Source organism: Hesperophylax consimilis, chromosome 19 (genome assembly GCF_061612785.1).
Source record: "Hesperophylax consimilis isolate HC1 chromosome 19, BYU_Hcon_1.0, whole genome shotgun sequence".
Taxonomy (NCBI): domain Eukaryota; kingdom Metazoa; phylum Arthropoda; class Insecta; order Trichoptera; family Limnephilidae; genus Hesperophylax; species Hesperophylax consimilis.
Genome location: NC_142854.1, coordinates 21,807,347 through 21,824,504, shown reverse-complemented (window position 1 = coordinate 21,824,504; position 17,158 = coordinate 21,807,347). Strand labels below are relative to the sequence as shown.

The window sequence follows — 17,158 nt, the reverse complement described above, 5'->3', positions numbered from 1 at the left end:
ACTTTAGCCGCGACAATGTCACAAAGCATGCACAAAGCAACTGGATTTTTTACTAACCACAGATAATCAAGAACCTTTGGTTATTTTGACGATTAATTCTCTCGTCTACATAAATATTTTTCTATGACTATGATCGGTGGACCTCACGGTGTCTTGTTTATGACCTCACATGAGTTGTACATCTATGGACATCATTTCGTTACGTTCAAAAAGGTTGGTCGATTTAATTTTATAAGATTACGGTAATATTGATTGATTGATAAATAAGTAGGTAATGTAATGTCTGTTACATTTATGGTGCTGCCACACGCAAAGCTCACATCAACAGATAATATAAAGCACAATAGCGCTCGCCATACAATCCCATACAGACCCGACACACGTAAAAAGATAACGCGCTATAAGTGTGGTTCTGAACTTCGCTAACCGAATTTATTTTACGTATCCGCTCCCGAAGCGATATTTAAAAAGTTATGCGTCCCCCTCTCCGCCGTAAAAAGGAGAGGGGGTCATTTTAATTACGGAGCTACCAACTAAGTTCCGTGTTCCCTTAGTAAAGTTGTCACTTTGACAGATGAAATTATGTTCCTCGGCCGCTCTCGAATTCAACTGACCCCCTCTCCTACCATATGAAGAAATATTTGATAGCGTCGTGTGTCGGTAGAAAAGATGATGCGCTGTACATTAACTTTTGATGTGAGCTTTGCGTGTGGCAGCAGCTTTATCGACGCATGAGCTATGGGATGTTTTCGCACGATTTTTGTCGCTAGGTGTCGCATTTGAAAGACAGTCCCATTAACTTGTCAGAACTGTCAAATATCATTCTTTTTCTACGCCATTTGGCACAATTTAAAGTTTTTATCAATGTTACTAATAATGCCGTCAACTTGTTGTTGTGTTCCAATGTGCAATAATAAGGATGGAGATATGTTTCCAATAGAGGATTTGAAGAAGAAATAGTAGATTAATCAAACGTTTGAATTGGGTGACGACAATTACTTGTCGTCTGTAATCTAATTTTAGGGACAAAGTCATTTAATATACCTAATATATTTTTAATTTTCTCGGTATTGAATCGTGAATTTAAAGGAAAAGTATAATATTACTTAGAAAATGCAAAGAACGTTGGCAAACTTGTCGAATTCCCTGCATGCAAAGACTCTTTAAAAAAACAACACTTAATTTCAACTTCTCAATCTAATGGACACAACTATTTAAGTCGGGGGTTTATTAAGTCGCACAAGCACAAAATACGTTTATAGGGTGTTAGTTTGGGTTATTTTAATAATGTATGCGTATTTCATAACCTTAAAACTTAACTTTGATTGATAAAAAATGGAACTAAATTGCATTTTTTACTATCTTCCACCACATAAATGGTTATTTCTTGTAGTAATTAAGTTGAAACCATGTACTATTTATAATTTTTTTTTTAATTAAGCGTGCAGCGGAATTCGACAAGTTTGTCGAAACATTTAACGAAGAATGCAAACTATAATTGTTACTGGAAATGCATCTGTCAATATTTTGTTTCGCTTTCTTTCCCCGTTAAAAATATTTGTTATAAATGATTATAATACGTAATAGACAATATTTTTGTTGACAGTTATGTGTTATTTTTAACCATACTAGTCTGGAAGTAGTCTATACATTATTTTCAGGTGGAGCCATGGTATTTACCATTGATACAAAAGCTGCTGAAAAGTGAAGTTCCTTCAATATGTCCCTGGAAAAAAGCAGAAAATTTAAGTAATAATTAGACGGAAATTTGTGGAGTTATTTTTATTTATTTTAAAATTTACGAAGTTCTTAGTGCATCAGTGCTGGAATATTTGAGACCATCTTGAAAATATCCCGGCTTCTTTAGGTCATTTAGTAGGTATTTTCATCTGTGAAGCCAGTAGAATTATTGAAGTTATGGTTCTTACCGTAGTCTTTAAAAGGTTTTCACTCAGATTTAGGATAGGACAACCGCCCACTCAGAAAATGCCCAATTGTCAATATATTATATTTGTAATATGTTATAAATATTCTGTCTCGTTTGCGTTCTAGGATAAAGTATAATTGTTTATATACAATGGTCGATTCTCCCGCCAAGTGTTAACCGCCAGAACTGGAAGAAACTAGCGCTGATGCAGAATATGGTGAACTGTACACGAAAGTAGAAATATCTTATCCTAACGCAAAAAATGAAAGATCGGAGTATTCAAATGATATTGGTCGACGCGCAGGTATACGTAAAAACTTATTTATTTATTTTTACTCGGTTTTTCTCAAATAGATATAACAATTACAATTTTTTTCTCAGACATAGGATACATTAATTTTCAAACATCTTAATAAACATAAAAAAATTAAAACATTTTGTGAAAACTAACTCAATTGACAAATACTACAAAAAAAAAGAAACACAAACAGAGACGCAGGTAATACATAATAAAATTAGCGCAAGGTATTTTTTTTAGCAAAAACAACATTTTTTCTGAATCCGTAAAAATTATCTATGAAAATATCTACTTCAGCACACCCTATCTGATTATATAGTCGACGTAAACATATATTAGATCAGTCAGCTGCCTTTTAGTTTTAAGTATAATAATCTTGAAGTATTGAAGACGTACGTCATTATTTATTAATTTTAGGTTTATGAATATTTTGTCAACGTCTTCCCAAAAGTTTTCAATTGAGATGCCGTATGACCTTTGCTAAAGGAAGCTCTGATGGCAATAGTTCTAACAATATTCTGCAGTTCCAATGCATAACCGTAGTTCTGAAAGTAAAGTTTATCATCTGTATTACATAAAAAAAGACAGAACATCAAAGAACAAATCGCAAGTGCGCCCCCCACTGTTTAATTTGGCAGCCACCTTTGGTCTGGGGCCCCAAAATTCCAGAAAAACCCTTAAATATACACAAATAGTTACATACAATTACAAAGATGTATTCAGATATAGGATACATTAATTAATTAAATAACTTAGAAGCCCCTGCCATTCTTCACTAATCCCTGGTCACGCCTCCACCCCCACTTTGACACTTTATAATGTTCACTCATTGTTTCTTATGTAAAGTTAGCATTATACCCGAAAATAAATCACTAGAATTCTTTTGGCCGTGAAAATGTCAAAACATAAATCTAAAATTATTTAATTTATTTTTAATATATAACCACAAAGTTGGCTGCATTAAAAAGTATGATTTATTCATTTTACAGATTCTCACCCTATGATGGAAGAGGCCGAAGAAGACATAACGAATCGCTTTAAAACGTCTGGCGCGTTGGAAAAAAATAAACGCAAGGATATCACAAATAAAAAAGATTTCGACAAGCGTTCAATCCCCAAACACAACAACGAAAGAAAATTCGTCTGTAGCCTGTGCAGTGCTGCCTTTAATCGTGGGAGTCATTTAAATAGGCATTTTCTCACGCACACTCGAGAAAAACCCTTTGCATGTGATGAGTGCAATTCTACATTTATCATAAAGAGCTCCTTAAATAGACATATTCTCACACACGGCGGAGTAACACGATTTCCCTGTGATCAGTGCAGTTCTACGTTTAAGCATAAAAGTCATATGGAGAGGCATATTCTCACGCACACCAGGGAAAAACCATTTTCGTGCGCACAGTGCAGTTGTGTATTTTCTCAGAAAAGTAGTTTAAAAACGCATCTTCTCAAACATACTGGAGAGAGACCTTTTTCGTGTATTATTTGCGGTTCTGCATATCTTACTAAAAGTCATTTGGCCAAGCATTTACTCACGCACGGTGGAAATATACCATCCTCATGATCCTAGGGTAGTTCTGCATTTTCTCACACACGCTGTAGAAAAACCTTTCAAATGTCTAATTTGTGGCTCTGCATGCTGGCGAAAAATAATATAATATTTCGTTTCTGCATTTTTATTGTTTTTGATAGTATATTATGTTAATTATATGACATTAATAAGGTTCTGAATGAAACAACGTGCTTGACTAGACACCGTTAGAGACAAGTAACTAAAGACATGGTATTTTGAGCATTTGAACACCCCTACTTTCAAAATACAGAAATTGTACACATTATTATATGAATTCTTTTAGCATATAACCAGTTCATTATTATGACAGTTAAGATATGGATTTTTACCTTTTACATCTTGACTTTAATATTTAGTTTAGCCTTCATGGGTGTATCAACTGTCTTTCACTCAGTGATATTAAATTTATACAACAACTAATCAATATAGTTATCTTGACTCAAATAACGACTTTATTCTCTTTATCAGTATTCACTTTTATAACATGGCATTGCTTGACGGGTGTATTAACAGTCTTACACTCAGTCATATTAAATTTATTCAACAACTGATCAAAATAGTTAACTTGACTCAAATAACGACTTAATCAGTATTCACTTGTATACCAAGACATTGTTTAATTTGCCCTATGGCATGGGTGTATCAACAGTATTACAGGCATTGAATTTATACAACAACTAATCAATATAGTTATCTTGACTCAAAGTAACGACTTTATTCTCTTAATCAGTATTCACTTTTATAACATGACATTGCTTAATTTTTCCTAAATGGGTGTATTAACTGTCTTTCACCCAGTTATATTAAATTTATACAAAAACTGATCGATATAGTTATCTTGACTCGAATAACGACTTAATTCTCTTTATCAGTATTCACTTTTATACCAAGACATTGTTTAATTTGCTCTAAATCTTTGATTTTGAATTGACTAATAAAAGTTCCCTTTAACAATTCTTTCTCCTTTTTATCATTAGAGAAAATAAGAAAAATCATCGACACACAAAGTTACAATATTTAGATTTTATAACCATTAACTAACATTAAATTATCTACTTTCTTATGGCCTGCCCTTGAGGATTGTTTGAGACCATTATTTATTGGATAATTTGCATAGCGCCGCTTTTGTGAGATATCACCTCAGGGGCGCTTTACAGTTGATGCAGGTATTACAAAAAATATAAATATTACAAAAATAAAGTGAAGTTAAGTTAAGTAAAATGAAGTATATAGGAACAGGTGATATATAATAAATTACCCTGGGCTTAGCAAAAAACTTGCCAGGGCCTTCAGAGTTTCCGAGAATTCCGTTGAAAAATCTGGGGTGCCTTTACCGATCGACGTTCGTTTCGAATGTCCAATATTCACTTTTAAAACACTGCACTCTAATCACACATAAGTTCTAATAACTGGTTATTAAGTTTATTTTTATTTAAGTTAAAATGTTGATTGATTGATTTTAAAAATAATTTCAAAGGGATGTTGCCTCATTTCCCTTGAAAATACTAAAAAAAGCACAATTGCGGTTGGAGGACTGCCACTAAGGGCGCTATACAACTCATATATAGCTTTATGCTTAAGAACTTTAATTTTTCATCATTACAACACTCAAAACAATTTGGCATCTGTATATTATATGGTTTCTTCCAATTCTCGATGAATAAACGTAGTTTTCATATCTAAGTGGGCAGTATCTAGATTAAGTTGCACAAATAAAGCAAATAATAAGACTTTCTCTCCTGTAGTATGTCATACTACAGGAGAGAAAGTCTCAGCATAATCAATACCATTTATAACATTTCTCCAATTAAAAAAAATATATGTATTTATATACGTACATATTTGCTGTGATTACGAATGCCGCTCAAGAGTCCCAACTCCCCAATTCGGGAAATGTTAAGAGGCCATCATACTATTTTATTATGTATTTTTAAAGAAATACAAACATTTCAAAATGTTTGAAAATGGTGTTTTGTAAATTTATATTCGAATTTGACTTTTGTTATCGTGAATGAATAATGCAAATCTTGGAAGTGGAAATTAACGCATTTCCCGACAGCCGATCGAGCTGCAACTCGGCAGAGATACTCGTTGTCGATGAAAATGAATTCTATCAATTGATGGCAATCATGCATACACACGCGGATACATATATGTAGATCCTAATAAGATTAAAAAATATATAAATTCAAACAAAATAGTCGGCTTAGTATAGGTACCTCGTCTTCGTTGTGCTAGTATTTGGATTAGAGAAATACTCTTCTTATGTGAGAGAGTAAGCGAGAAAGAGTACTGAGACTTTTAGTTCTAAATTCAGTGTCAAATCATTTCTCGCTTACACACCTACATAAGAAGAGTGTTTCCCTAATATTCAAAGACTAGGGGAACACTCTTCTTATGTAAGCGAGTAAGCGAGATGCCTATAGATATCCCCTGCCCACGATATGTATATGCAAGACAAGCAAGACTCGCAAGACGTGCAATACTCGCAAGATGGAGAGTTCCTAAGAACAAATATTAAGTACGAAAGTCTGTTTGATATATCTGTTTCAAACATCTGTTCTATTTTATACGCTTCACTTATAATGGAATGCCTCTGCCGCCCGCCATTTCTCTTTACTCGTGCGTTGTGCGTAATATTTCTTTTCCAAATTAATAAAACTTACAAGAGGAAGTTTTACCCCTGTAAATAAATAAGCATTTGAAAATATATAACATGGTTTCGTTTTGTTTCTTATTTAAATAAAGTTGTAACATTGAGAACCAAAGGCTTTTATTTAAAAATATTATTATTTTTTTATTTATATAATAGAATAACTTTTTTATAAAGTATGATTTGGTTATGTGAGCCTCACTGGGTGCTCAACCCGTGCTGAGGCCCCCATTCCATTATTAATATTATGTATTTGTACATTTTCTACAGCCATAACTAGTAGGTAATAAAGCTTTGAGATTGCTTCACAACACGTATTTTATACCTGCTATTAAAGAAATTTGTTTTTGAATGGCTTCTAAAAATTTTAATGCCAATTACAAGTTTGTGCTAATGTGTCCCAAACTGCAAAATGTATACGTGGGGTTTAACTAGTGTGTCCAAAGGCCAGACTTGGCCGACCTTAGCAGTACGATTGTCCCTCGCGCAGATATCAGCTTAGTATGAAGGTGCCAGTCCCTTCAGTCCTTTATTCTGTATTTATAAACTGATCTCTTTCTGTGACTCCTTCTGTGACTTCTGTGAATCGTCAAGGTACGGTATATCCTGGAGATCCCTTGGACACTATATAATATGTATTTAAATGTTAATTAGGCAGACAAGCTCACAAACTTTAATACACTAGGTAGTGTTGCGAAGACTAGAGGTTTAGCAGAATATCGTTGGAAGACATTTTATGGATTGTGTTTATAGTATAAAACCATTCCAGAGACACAGAAGACGGACCGCCAAACAAGTCGGTCTTGACAAACACTCGTTGCCTCATGCGCATTCATGCATCATCTCATACATACTCTTCTGTTCATGGCCCGACTCCAGTATCTGGCTCACTTGATCGAAAATGTCAATCACATGAAAAAAGTTTGTTAAATTATCGAAAAATACACATTTTACAGTTTGGAATAGTTTGTGATACATTGGTCGACAAGAGAAACAAAGTTGTACTTTTTCAATGTTTTTACCAGTTTTTTGGTCATTTTCAATCACTGAATTACGACAATATTCAATGCAGAAAAGGTATCTAAACTTCTTCCCATAAAACTGTTAACTTCATAAATTTTAATCGTTGAGTTTTCGCCCGCCACAGACACTCTTCTTCATACAAATATATTCGTTGAAATCCCCGGCGTTAGCCGAGTTTAAAAAGTTTTTCCTCTTATTTTAAACGTCAAGTTTGCAAACTTTGAACAGGTGGAAGAAGGAGTGGGGTGGTTTTTCTCATACAGACAGTGACCTTCCACTTGACTTGAAAGAAAAGTGTGCAAAATTTTATCTATTCAATCGCTGATTGAATCTGTACATTTGTATAAATCGCCTGTCACAGACACTCTTCTTAATTTAAATATGCTAACAGAAGTCCCCGGCGTTGCCCGGGCTAAACACGGAGTTTTTCAAAATATAATTAGGACAGTTACATTTCTCTTGTTTTGGAGGTCATGTGTGCAAAATTTCATCAATCTCGGATTAAAAGTGTAGATTTGTATAAAATCAAATCCACACCTCTCGCCTGTCACAGACACTCTTCTAAATATAAATATGCTAACAGAAGTCTCCGGCGTTGCCCGGGCTAAACACGGAGTTTTCAAAATCTAATTTAGACAGTTACCTTTCTCTTGTTTCGAAAGTCATGATTTCATCAAATTTCGGATTAGAACTGTAGATTTGTATAAAAATTCCACATACACCCTTCTTTATATAAATAGATTATCGCTTTAGAAAAAACAAATAGGTTGATAACACCACCGACATGTATAGTGTATAGGTATGCATATTTAGTACTTACCAGTTACGTACGTGTATAGTGTATTGGGTTATGTGTATGTGTGAGTGTGTGTGTGTATATGTACGCGCATTGAACAGCTTATTATATCATTGACGTGATGCTCCTTTTAAATATTGGCAGTGAATTCGAGAACATGTCGAAGTAAGATTTAGAAAAATATTATGGGAAATATGAAGAACACGGTTAAGAGGAAGCGACAAGACAAACATGTGCATATTCTTGGTAACCCTTAAATTTTTGGTAATAGGCATTAAAATTGCTTGACAAACGGAGTCTAGAAACGTTCAATTTCAAGCGCAAAACTGGTTTTCATTTATTTTGTAAATAATTTTATAAGACAGCAAATAAGGGCCGGTTTTATAACCATTTATAACCATCCGTTAGTCACGCTTGATACCATTTTTAACAAATATTTGGTCTACTGCTTGATTTCGCCGTTTTATAAACATTCGCCAGGCTACCGGTCGGTTAAGTAGCGGTTAACGCTTTACCGACTGATTTCGGGCAGTTAAATGGATAACGATCCGTTTGCTGTTCATATGCTGACGTTTTTTGACAGTTCTGTTATCAGTAGTTGTTCCCGGCGCTCACTTGTTTGGAACCGTGCACTATTTTTGAAATAATATTAGATACTATATAATTTGTGTTTGTGCAATGGATTCCTCATCGAGCAGTGAAAGTGAAGATGGGCGATTGATAATTCTCGAAGATAGTTCATCGAGCAGCAGTGAAGACGAAGTTGCAAGACGCAGACAACCGCGTGTTTTTATGCATAGACTGGACTATTTTAATTATTTCGCAGATATAGATTTCAAAATGAGATTTCGTTTGTCAAAGAGGACCGTTGCTCAAATTTTAAATATAATTGGAGCTCAATTAATGCCGGCGACATATCGAAATCAGCCAGTTACGCCAGCCCAGCAGTTATTATTAACACTACGATTCTACGCTCTGGGATCAATGCTTCAAGCAGCCGGCGATTTTACAGGAGTCTCCAAGTCGACGGCGTGCATTGTTGTATGGAGAGTGACGCAATTAATAGCCTCCATGAGAAACGTATACATAAACATGAATAGTGACGGAGTTGAAGACTTGTACAGGATAGCAAGATTCCCAAAGGTCATCGGTGCCATTGACTGCACCCATGTCAGGATCCAGTCACCCGGAGGAGACCAAGCGGAAACTTATCGTAACCGCAAAGGATATTTTTCTTTGAATGTGCAAGCTGTGTGTGATGCAAAACTTGTGCTTAGGAATGTAGTAGCAAGATGGCCAGGTTCTGCTCATGATTCAAGTATATTCAATAACTCCTCTCTTAAAGCCAGATTTGAACAAGGTGAATTTGGCGACAAGACCTTGGTAGGTGACAGCGGTTATCCACGAACCAAGTATTTAAGGAAACCACTGAGCAATCCTTTGACAGAAGTGGAACGATTGTATAATGAGTCCCAAATAAGAACCCGAAATAGTATCGAGCGTTGCTTTGGTGTGTGGAAACGTAGGTTCCCTGTGTTATTCTTACCAATAAGGCTTTCCCTACACCGCGTTGAGGGTGTCGTCGTGGCTACTGCAGTACTGCACAATATCCCATGGAAGCACCCCAACCACCGGACCAACAAGATCCTGCCAATATTGTTGATGAGGATATGACTATTGATAATGAACTATATAACTTCATTAATACTTATTTTGGGAGTCTGCTTTAATAGTGCATCTGTGTGTATTGTGTACTACTAGCTACTAGGAGTTTCGTTGGTATAACAACAATAAATAAAATGCTATTTTTCATCCAATGTTTCGCATTACTTCTAAATACATATATTGTAAAATGCTGTTCTTCATCCAATATTTCACATTACTTCTAATGCTATAATATAATTACAGCATGGCTCATATTTTTATAAAGAAATATATTATTTCAGACAGACTATAGTTTTATTAAAAGAAAAATTCTCTACCTTATATACCCCTATTAATTTAGCCTTAAAAATAGTTCAAATTTGAATGTTACATTCAATACTCACTTTAAATCCCTCTCTTCCGGGTAATCTAATTGTATATAATAAAATAATTCATCTTCAATAAACTTACTTTTTATTTTCAAATACAAAGTATACAAGCGAAGAAAATAAATCTTAATCAACATATATTTTAAAAGAAAGTGTTCTACAATGTGCGTGCCGATAAAACGCTAAAGTAAGATACAATTGTAGAAGATAGAATTTTCAGAAGATCATCGACTCGTGTTGGAATAGACGTAGCATTGGACAGGAAACGATAAAAGACTAAAAATCAAATAGTTGAAGGGCCTCAAAGATCCTCGAGATCAGAAATAACATCACAAGCAACAGGGGGTGACAGCACTTGCTCAAGTGGGATGGTTGGTATCTTCTTTAATTTCTTCAATTTTTCTTCGTAGTACAGAGCAATGGCGTTATTTTTCCTTATTTTGGAGGTCATCACTTGATCCAGTAAATTTTTCTTCTTGCTCTGCTTTAATTTGGCGTTAACCGGAGTCTTCAGAATTGTAGGATTCCAACAATCCCACTTATTACCTCCAACAACTGCTGCCACCGCTACTCTTGGTGTTTGTGTTTCATCAACTGATGTCTGAGGACCTTCATCTACCTGCATACTTTGTACTTGTGTTGTTTCCTGTTGTGCGTCGGATTCAACCTCTGCATCTAATACAAGTCCACGGTCTTCTGAAAATTCTAATACCACTTGGCCGGCGTCATCATCGAAGACACTCCGAGGGCCAACACAATTGATCAATTTAATGATGGAAATTATTTTATCCAGTATTGGATCTGGGATGATTGCCGGCCTTTCCCCTCCGCCAGTAGCTCTAGAAAATAAATTAAAACATGTAAATAACATGAAACTCCTTGTTCGGGTGTATCTGCAAATCTTACAATGCCTCAAGCGATATTGACACTTCCACTATACCTACCCTTAAATCGTTTAAAATCAAATTAACCTTACTTTGTACCTAAGTTAAAACTATTAAGGTAGAATCATATTGAGTCGACGTACGTACGCATCACTAGGCCTAACAATATCTGGACAGCTTAGCAACCATACATTTTATATGAAAATATTTGTTTTAGAATCACACTGGCCATACGTTGCCATGCGTATGGTCAGTGTGATTCTAAAACAAATATTTTCATATAAAATGTATGGTTGCTAAACTGTCCAGATATATTATAGGCCTAGTGATGCGTACGTACGTCGACTCAATATGATTCTACCTATATATTCATATAAAATGTATGGTTGCTAAGCTGTCCAGATATTGTTAGGCCTAGTGATGCGTACGTCCTTCGACTCAATATGATTCTACCTTTTTACTGTATTGTTTAGTATTCTCTTTTTAATAATTTTTCACTCACACTGCGTATGAATGTTTGAATTAACTTCTAGCTGCTATAAATATTATATGGAACATAACTGGTTTAAATCATGTTCTCTATTTCATGTTCAATTATTTAAAAAAAAACTGTGTGTGTCCTAAATAAACTTAAATAAAATAAATTAAAACATATAAACAACATAACATGCTCTTTTGGACGATCTAATAAACTCTCTGTATAAAAATGACCATGCAAATGGTGGGAAAAGCTATTTAAGCTGTTTTTTTTATTATATAGCTATTTAAGTTGTTGTTTATTTAGCATTCGTGAAAGAAGAGAAGGTATTATTTTACATTATCCAAAGAAAATCATACAAAAAATGATACACACCTGTTATTGGAGTTTATTGTGGTTGCCCGCTTCTTTGCTGCCTTCTTTAAATTATCCCACTTCAATTTCAATTGAGATACATCCCTGTGAATGCCCCCGTTGTCTGCGTTAAAATTTTCGGCCACTTCGCTCCACGCTGTTTCCTTTGACGCATTTGTGACGGCGTCTGTTTTTTTGCAGGTTAATGCCGGCGTTTTTTCTATTAAATTCAGAAGTCTGTAGAGATCTTCTGTGGTGAAGTTTCGGCTCTTCGTTCTTTTATTCATGTTTATTTCTGAAAAATTACAATAATTTCATTAAAACCACATCACGATAGTGTAAAAATATGTCAACCTTTTTAATATACGTAGGTTAGTTTACGCGCACATAAAACTACAAAATAATGTTGATCAACACTATATGCATTCGTATCCACTGTATTATAAATATAAACTTACTTATTTTTGATGTATATTGAAGATTTATAAAGTTATTTAAACTTATAGCTTAACAACGATTGGCAACGATCTTGACAGCTGACTAAATCCAAAGATATGCCATAGATGAAAATAGTATCACAGACAATTATTTACCAAAAACATTGCCAGTAAAAAAACTTTCGGACTAAATGTAACCGATGACCGCTAGTAATGCAAATATGTTTATAGAACGCAAAATAAGATAACGAACGGATAGCGGCCCGTTAAAGTAAAACGGTTCGTTACGTAACCGAAATTTGGTACTTCGTTTATAAAACCGGCCCTAAGTTAATCAAGTGAAACTGCCACAGATAATCTTAGCTATAATAATTTATTTTTTAAAGTTGTTTCCTTTATGCGTTCATACATTTCTATTGGAAAAATATTTTTTTTATTTGCTTACGTTTATATTTTTTATTTGTTAATTAATTTTTTTTATTTGCATTCTACTCAAGGGAAACGATAGGAAAACCTACAATTTATCTAAAGCATATGTTTTGGTATTCATAATGTTAACCAAATCGTTATAAAGATTAATCAAAATAGTGATTTAGCATCAAGGTTCGCCTTTATTTCTTATTTCTTTGATAATATACCTAATAATAGAGTTTTAAATCCAATACTGTAACTTTTGGTGCAATAATAATAATATTTGAATAATTTGTATAGCGCCGTTTTTGTGCAAAATCACCTAAAATGCTGGATGCTGTGAATACATATTTAGGCGAAACATTTGGTAAAAGATCTTTCAAATCCAGCTGGATCAAGTACTTCTTGCGCTAGTGGCCTTAAGAGGAAACACGGGCGCTGAGAAATTTGAACAAAAGGTATTTTAAAAATCACTTGCTATTTCATTCTGCTCACCGAGCGCGCTATCGGTGTGTACGTACCCACCCAACTAAGAGTGTGTGTGTTCATGTTACGCTCGACTCCCGCCCCTCCCGCATCCCGCCTCCTCCGCCTCCCGCATCACCCGTCTTACATGCTTCGACATGTATCTGGTGTTTTGTTATCTGGGACCCAATTTTCATTTCAGCAGACAATTGCTCGCATGCGAGGATCGCGCACGATAAATTATCTACTGTTTCGATAAATGCGTATTTTCGACCGTCGTAGATAATGTAAAACAAGGGTGCGCCTGTTCTCACATTGCTGGAGGATTGGGGGCGGAGCTACGAAGTTTGCCGAGTGAACACGAAGGCTCAAAGCGGCTCGGAACTACGAAGTTTGCCGAGTGTACACGAAGGCTCAAAGCGGCTCGGAACTACGAAGTTTGCCGTTGTTTGAAGTCTTGAAGTTTAACTGTGGTTTGACGTTCGAAAATCTCTCAAGTATGAGGGAGATTTTGAGTTGAAAGAAACGAAATATGGAGGTCGTTATTAGTAAACATTTACAAGACATAATCAACCCTACGGACGAAAATAAGTATTATTCTGGATACTTCGACAGCCAGGAGAAATACGCTGCATTCAATACTGACTTGAAGGCTTCAGGGTTTTCATTCTCAACCAGAACCAGTTATGGTAGAAAAGGTATGTAGCCCTACCCTACTACAATCACAGAGCGTGCAGCGTCTAGCCCTGCTCTTTTGGCCAACATAAACTAATTTGTATTCCTTTTTTTAGGAGAGAAAATCTTCTTTTCATCCCTTAATGGTATCGTTCCTATACCTTTCTTTGGTTCACCATTTTGCATCGAGAAGTCAGAACATCTTCAGTGTTCACAAGGCGAAAACTATTTTAAGAAGAAGAAAGATCCTGATGATTTGGTAAGTATTGCCAGCTTAGGGCTTACGTAGGGCTAATTTAGTTGTCCTCTATATAAGATAAGCAATAGCCTATATATAGGCCATTACCGTGCATTTATGGCAGGTGTAATACGTACCTATGCTTCACCTGTTCTATCTCTGTTTCTATCTCTGCTCTATATAGCCCTATAGCCTATATGCTGTGCCAACCTTGACCTAGCTAACCTAGGGCCTAGGCCTACCCCTGATAGCCCTATAGGCCTACAATCACATATACGTATGTATTGCTGCTTATAGACCTCAGAATAATTAATTAAAAGGTCCAGATCACACGTCAAATCTACTTCCTATACTGGCCTCCCGGTTGTAAATGCTGAATGGAAAGCGCCCGCATGAGCTATTATTTTGTAGAAAGTTACATATTTGCGTTATTTTTACAGACTGACCACCCGTCATCAGTAAAAAGACGATTTCTGATGCAACCGTCAAAGAAGATTGGGTGCCCGGCTTACCTTTCGGTGAAATGCATCCGTGTTTTTGATGGGTCAGAGTATTCCCTTCAAAAGCAGAATAAAAATGATATGAGAAAGGTAAATTTTCACCAAGAACACATAGAGGGCGATTCCACCATTTGTGGTCCAGATACAGTAAATATCTAACTATATCTCCTATGCAAATAAGCAAATCCTATAGGAAATTTCCTGTTCTTTCCAATGAGACTAATTAGAAGAGTGTAAAAGAATTATTTCTAACAATATAAGACATATTGTTACAATGGTTGTTTTCGTGCAAACGAGCGAATTAAAGTAAATCCGTGTTCTAGGACTAACAAATGGTGTAAAAATCAAAATAATTTCTAGCTTTGGTAATAAATCAAATTTTGATATACATATTATGTAAGGGACAAAAATATGTTTGAATTTTTTGTAATATATAAATACTTGTTTTCTTATAAAAATGAGTTTTACTTTTTATCTGCGTTACACACGTAACTTTTATAGCATAAATTGTATGAAACATCCACATTAAGGGCTGCTTCACAAGGTTCATAATTTAATTTGAAAGTAAGTTACATACAAGGATAATGCCTGAAAAAATTACAACTTAAAATGTTTAGTCCTTTTTGACTTATGCCCTTTAGAATATCTGTCACACACGTAACGATGCATTGTGACATAGGGTTATTTGCACTGAAACTCCCTAACATTTTTCAAATTAACTACCAAACTTATAAAAATACAACCCAGATTAATTACTAGTGTGATTTTAATGCCCTAGTGTATCATTAACAGTTCTCTTTAAATCACGGATCAATTGTAGATGGGTTTAACGTTATATTTACATAAAATCTATAATTTTGCACTTCAAATATAATGTAAGGTTAATGAACTGCAATCGGTGAATGTAGAACTAGAAGACTGGTGCTTCATTATGTTACAACAGTGTTAATAATGCCAGCAAAGTGATGACCGCTCACTGAACCGAAGTTGACGTAACCGCGTCATGATTCCCTCTGGGAAATACTGGAATCGGCCGTAGAAACCGTATTTTATCCTAATGAGAATAATCAATAAAATATCTCCGTTGGCTGTCATTGATTCCAGTGGGCCACAATTTACTTTCGCACTAAATTCAATAGAAAAACCTAAATTATGTTACATAAGCCTATAATTTGACATTAGCGTAGGCCTAGTCATATTATTATCTATCTCATACTAGGGAGTACTTTTTATATCATACTAAAGCATACAAATTTATTTCACTTCCATGTTATCAATGTTTTCCTAAACAATAATGTTTTGGGTGGTCCACTGGTTCTGAATTGGTTCTTCAGACCAAACATTTAGAAACCAGTTTTCAGGAACCAGTATAATTATTAATTACTTAATTAGGCTATAAGAATTTTAAAAAAGCCTTTTTTTAATATGACATTGATGATTAATTTGTTGATATAAATTTTAGATGTGATATTGAATTTTTACTTTGACATTGATTTTCAATTTCTACATCGAAAGGGAACCCTAATATACCATGATAATTCACACGCTCACACTATACCATGCTTATGTCACACACACATAACACTGTTAATTAATTTTATATCAATGTATTTTATTTTTTTTAAATTTAGGTAATCATTCCTATGTGTAGTGTATAGCCTTAACAGCGGCGTATTTAGGCCTAGGCAACATAGGCAATAGCCTGTGGCGGCAAGTTTCAGGTGGCGGCATTTCGCCGAATGGCGAAATGCGTTTTCCACAAGTTTCCCACAAAAAGGCGTTTTCCACAAACACCAGAAGACAGAAACTTGAAATGAAATTATTACCAAAAAAGAAAGAGTTTAGTCCACAATTTATCATAAGGTTGCAAATATGTTAACTGCCTTTACGACCCGCCACAATACCGTCTAGTTCCACAATATGTACGCTTGTGTCATCCGAAAACTCATTATATTTTGAATTGACTGTATTACCACAAAGCAGTCGAGTTTATAAGAAGGTTTATAAGAAAGTAAAACATTTATGATAATTAGGACTAGAAAAAAAAAATGAAGGGGGGCGGCAATTTTTTGTTTGCCTATGGCGGCGAAATACCTAAATACGGCCCTGAGCCTTAAGCACAACAAATTTTCATAGATTTTTATTCCCATAAACTTCACAGAGTTCTCAGTTTAAAGTCAAAAGATAAAAATACGTGGTTTTTCTGATGTCACACACGTAACGCCGACTAGAACTTTTATAAAAAATTAAATAATGTATACAATACATTTCTCTTTGAATGTCAAACCCCAAATCCTTACCCTAAATGACAGAATTTTTATTTTAGGTCTGTGCACATTTTGTATGCCTGTTATATTGGACTGAAAGTTGGAAATGTGTGTGCCAATGTCACACACTTAAGGGTGGGTTT

At 34.9% G+C, this 17,158-nt stretch overlaps 1 protein-coding gene across 2 annotated transcripts; it reads right to left on the bottom strand.

Annotated features, from left to right (window-relative positions):
* Positions 1 to 8,957: 8,957 nt before the first annotated feature.
* LOC149414988 (uncharacterized) lies at positions 8,958 to 12,731 on the bottom strand. Of its 2 annotated transcripts, XM_089643147.1 has the most exons (3): positions 12,481 to 12,731; positions 12,044 to 12,317; positions 8,958 to 11,145 (listed from the first exon to the last, which is right to left on the bottom strand). In XM_089643147.1, exons 2-3 carry the CDS (start codon positions 12,307 to 12,309, stop codon positions 10,608 to 10,610), a joined length of 804 nt encoding a protein of 267 aa, XP_089499273.1. In that variant the 5' UTR covers positions 12,310 to 12,317; positions 12,481 to 12,731; the 3' UTR covers positions 8,958 to 10,607. The 2 variants fall into 2 exon arrangements, with proteins under 2 accessions (XP_089499273.1, XP_089499271.1); XM_089643145.1 differs by having other exon boundaries at positions 12,044 to 12,731.
* Between the last annotated feature and the right edge of the window lie 4,427 nt (positions 12,732 to 17,158).

Excerpts from the sequence above, each read along its gene's own strand:
- LOC149414988 (XM_089643145.1), bottom strand. The coding sequence starts at position 12,309 with ATGAATAAAAGAACGAAGAGCCGAAACTTCACCACAGAAGATCTCTAC. Across the intron at positions 11,146-12,043 it reads ACAATAAACTCCAATAACAG|AGCTACTGGCGGAGGGGAAA; the intron begins GTGTGTATCATT and ends TTTATTTTCTAG.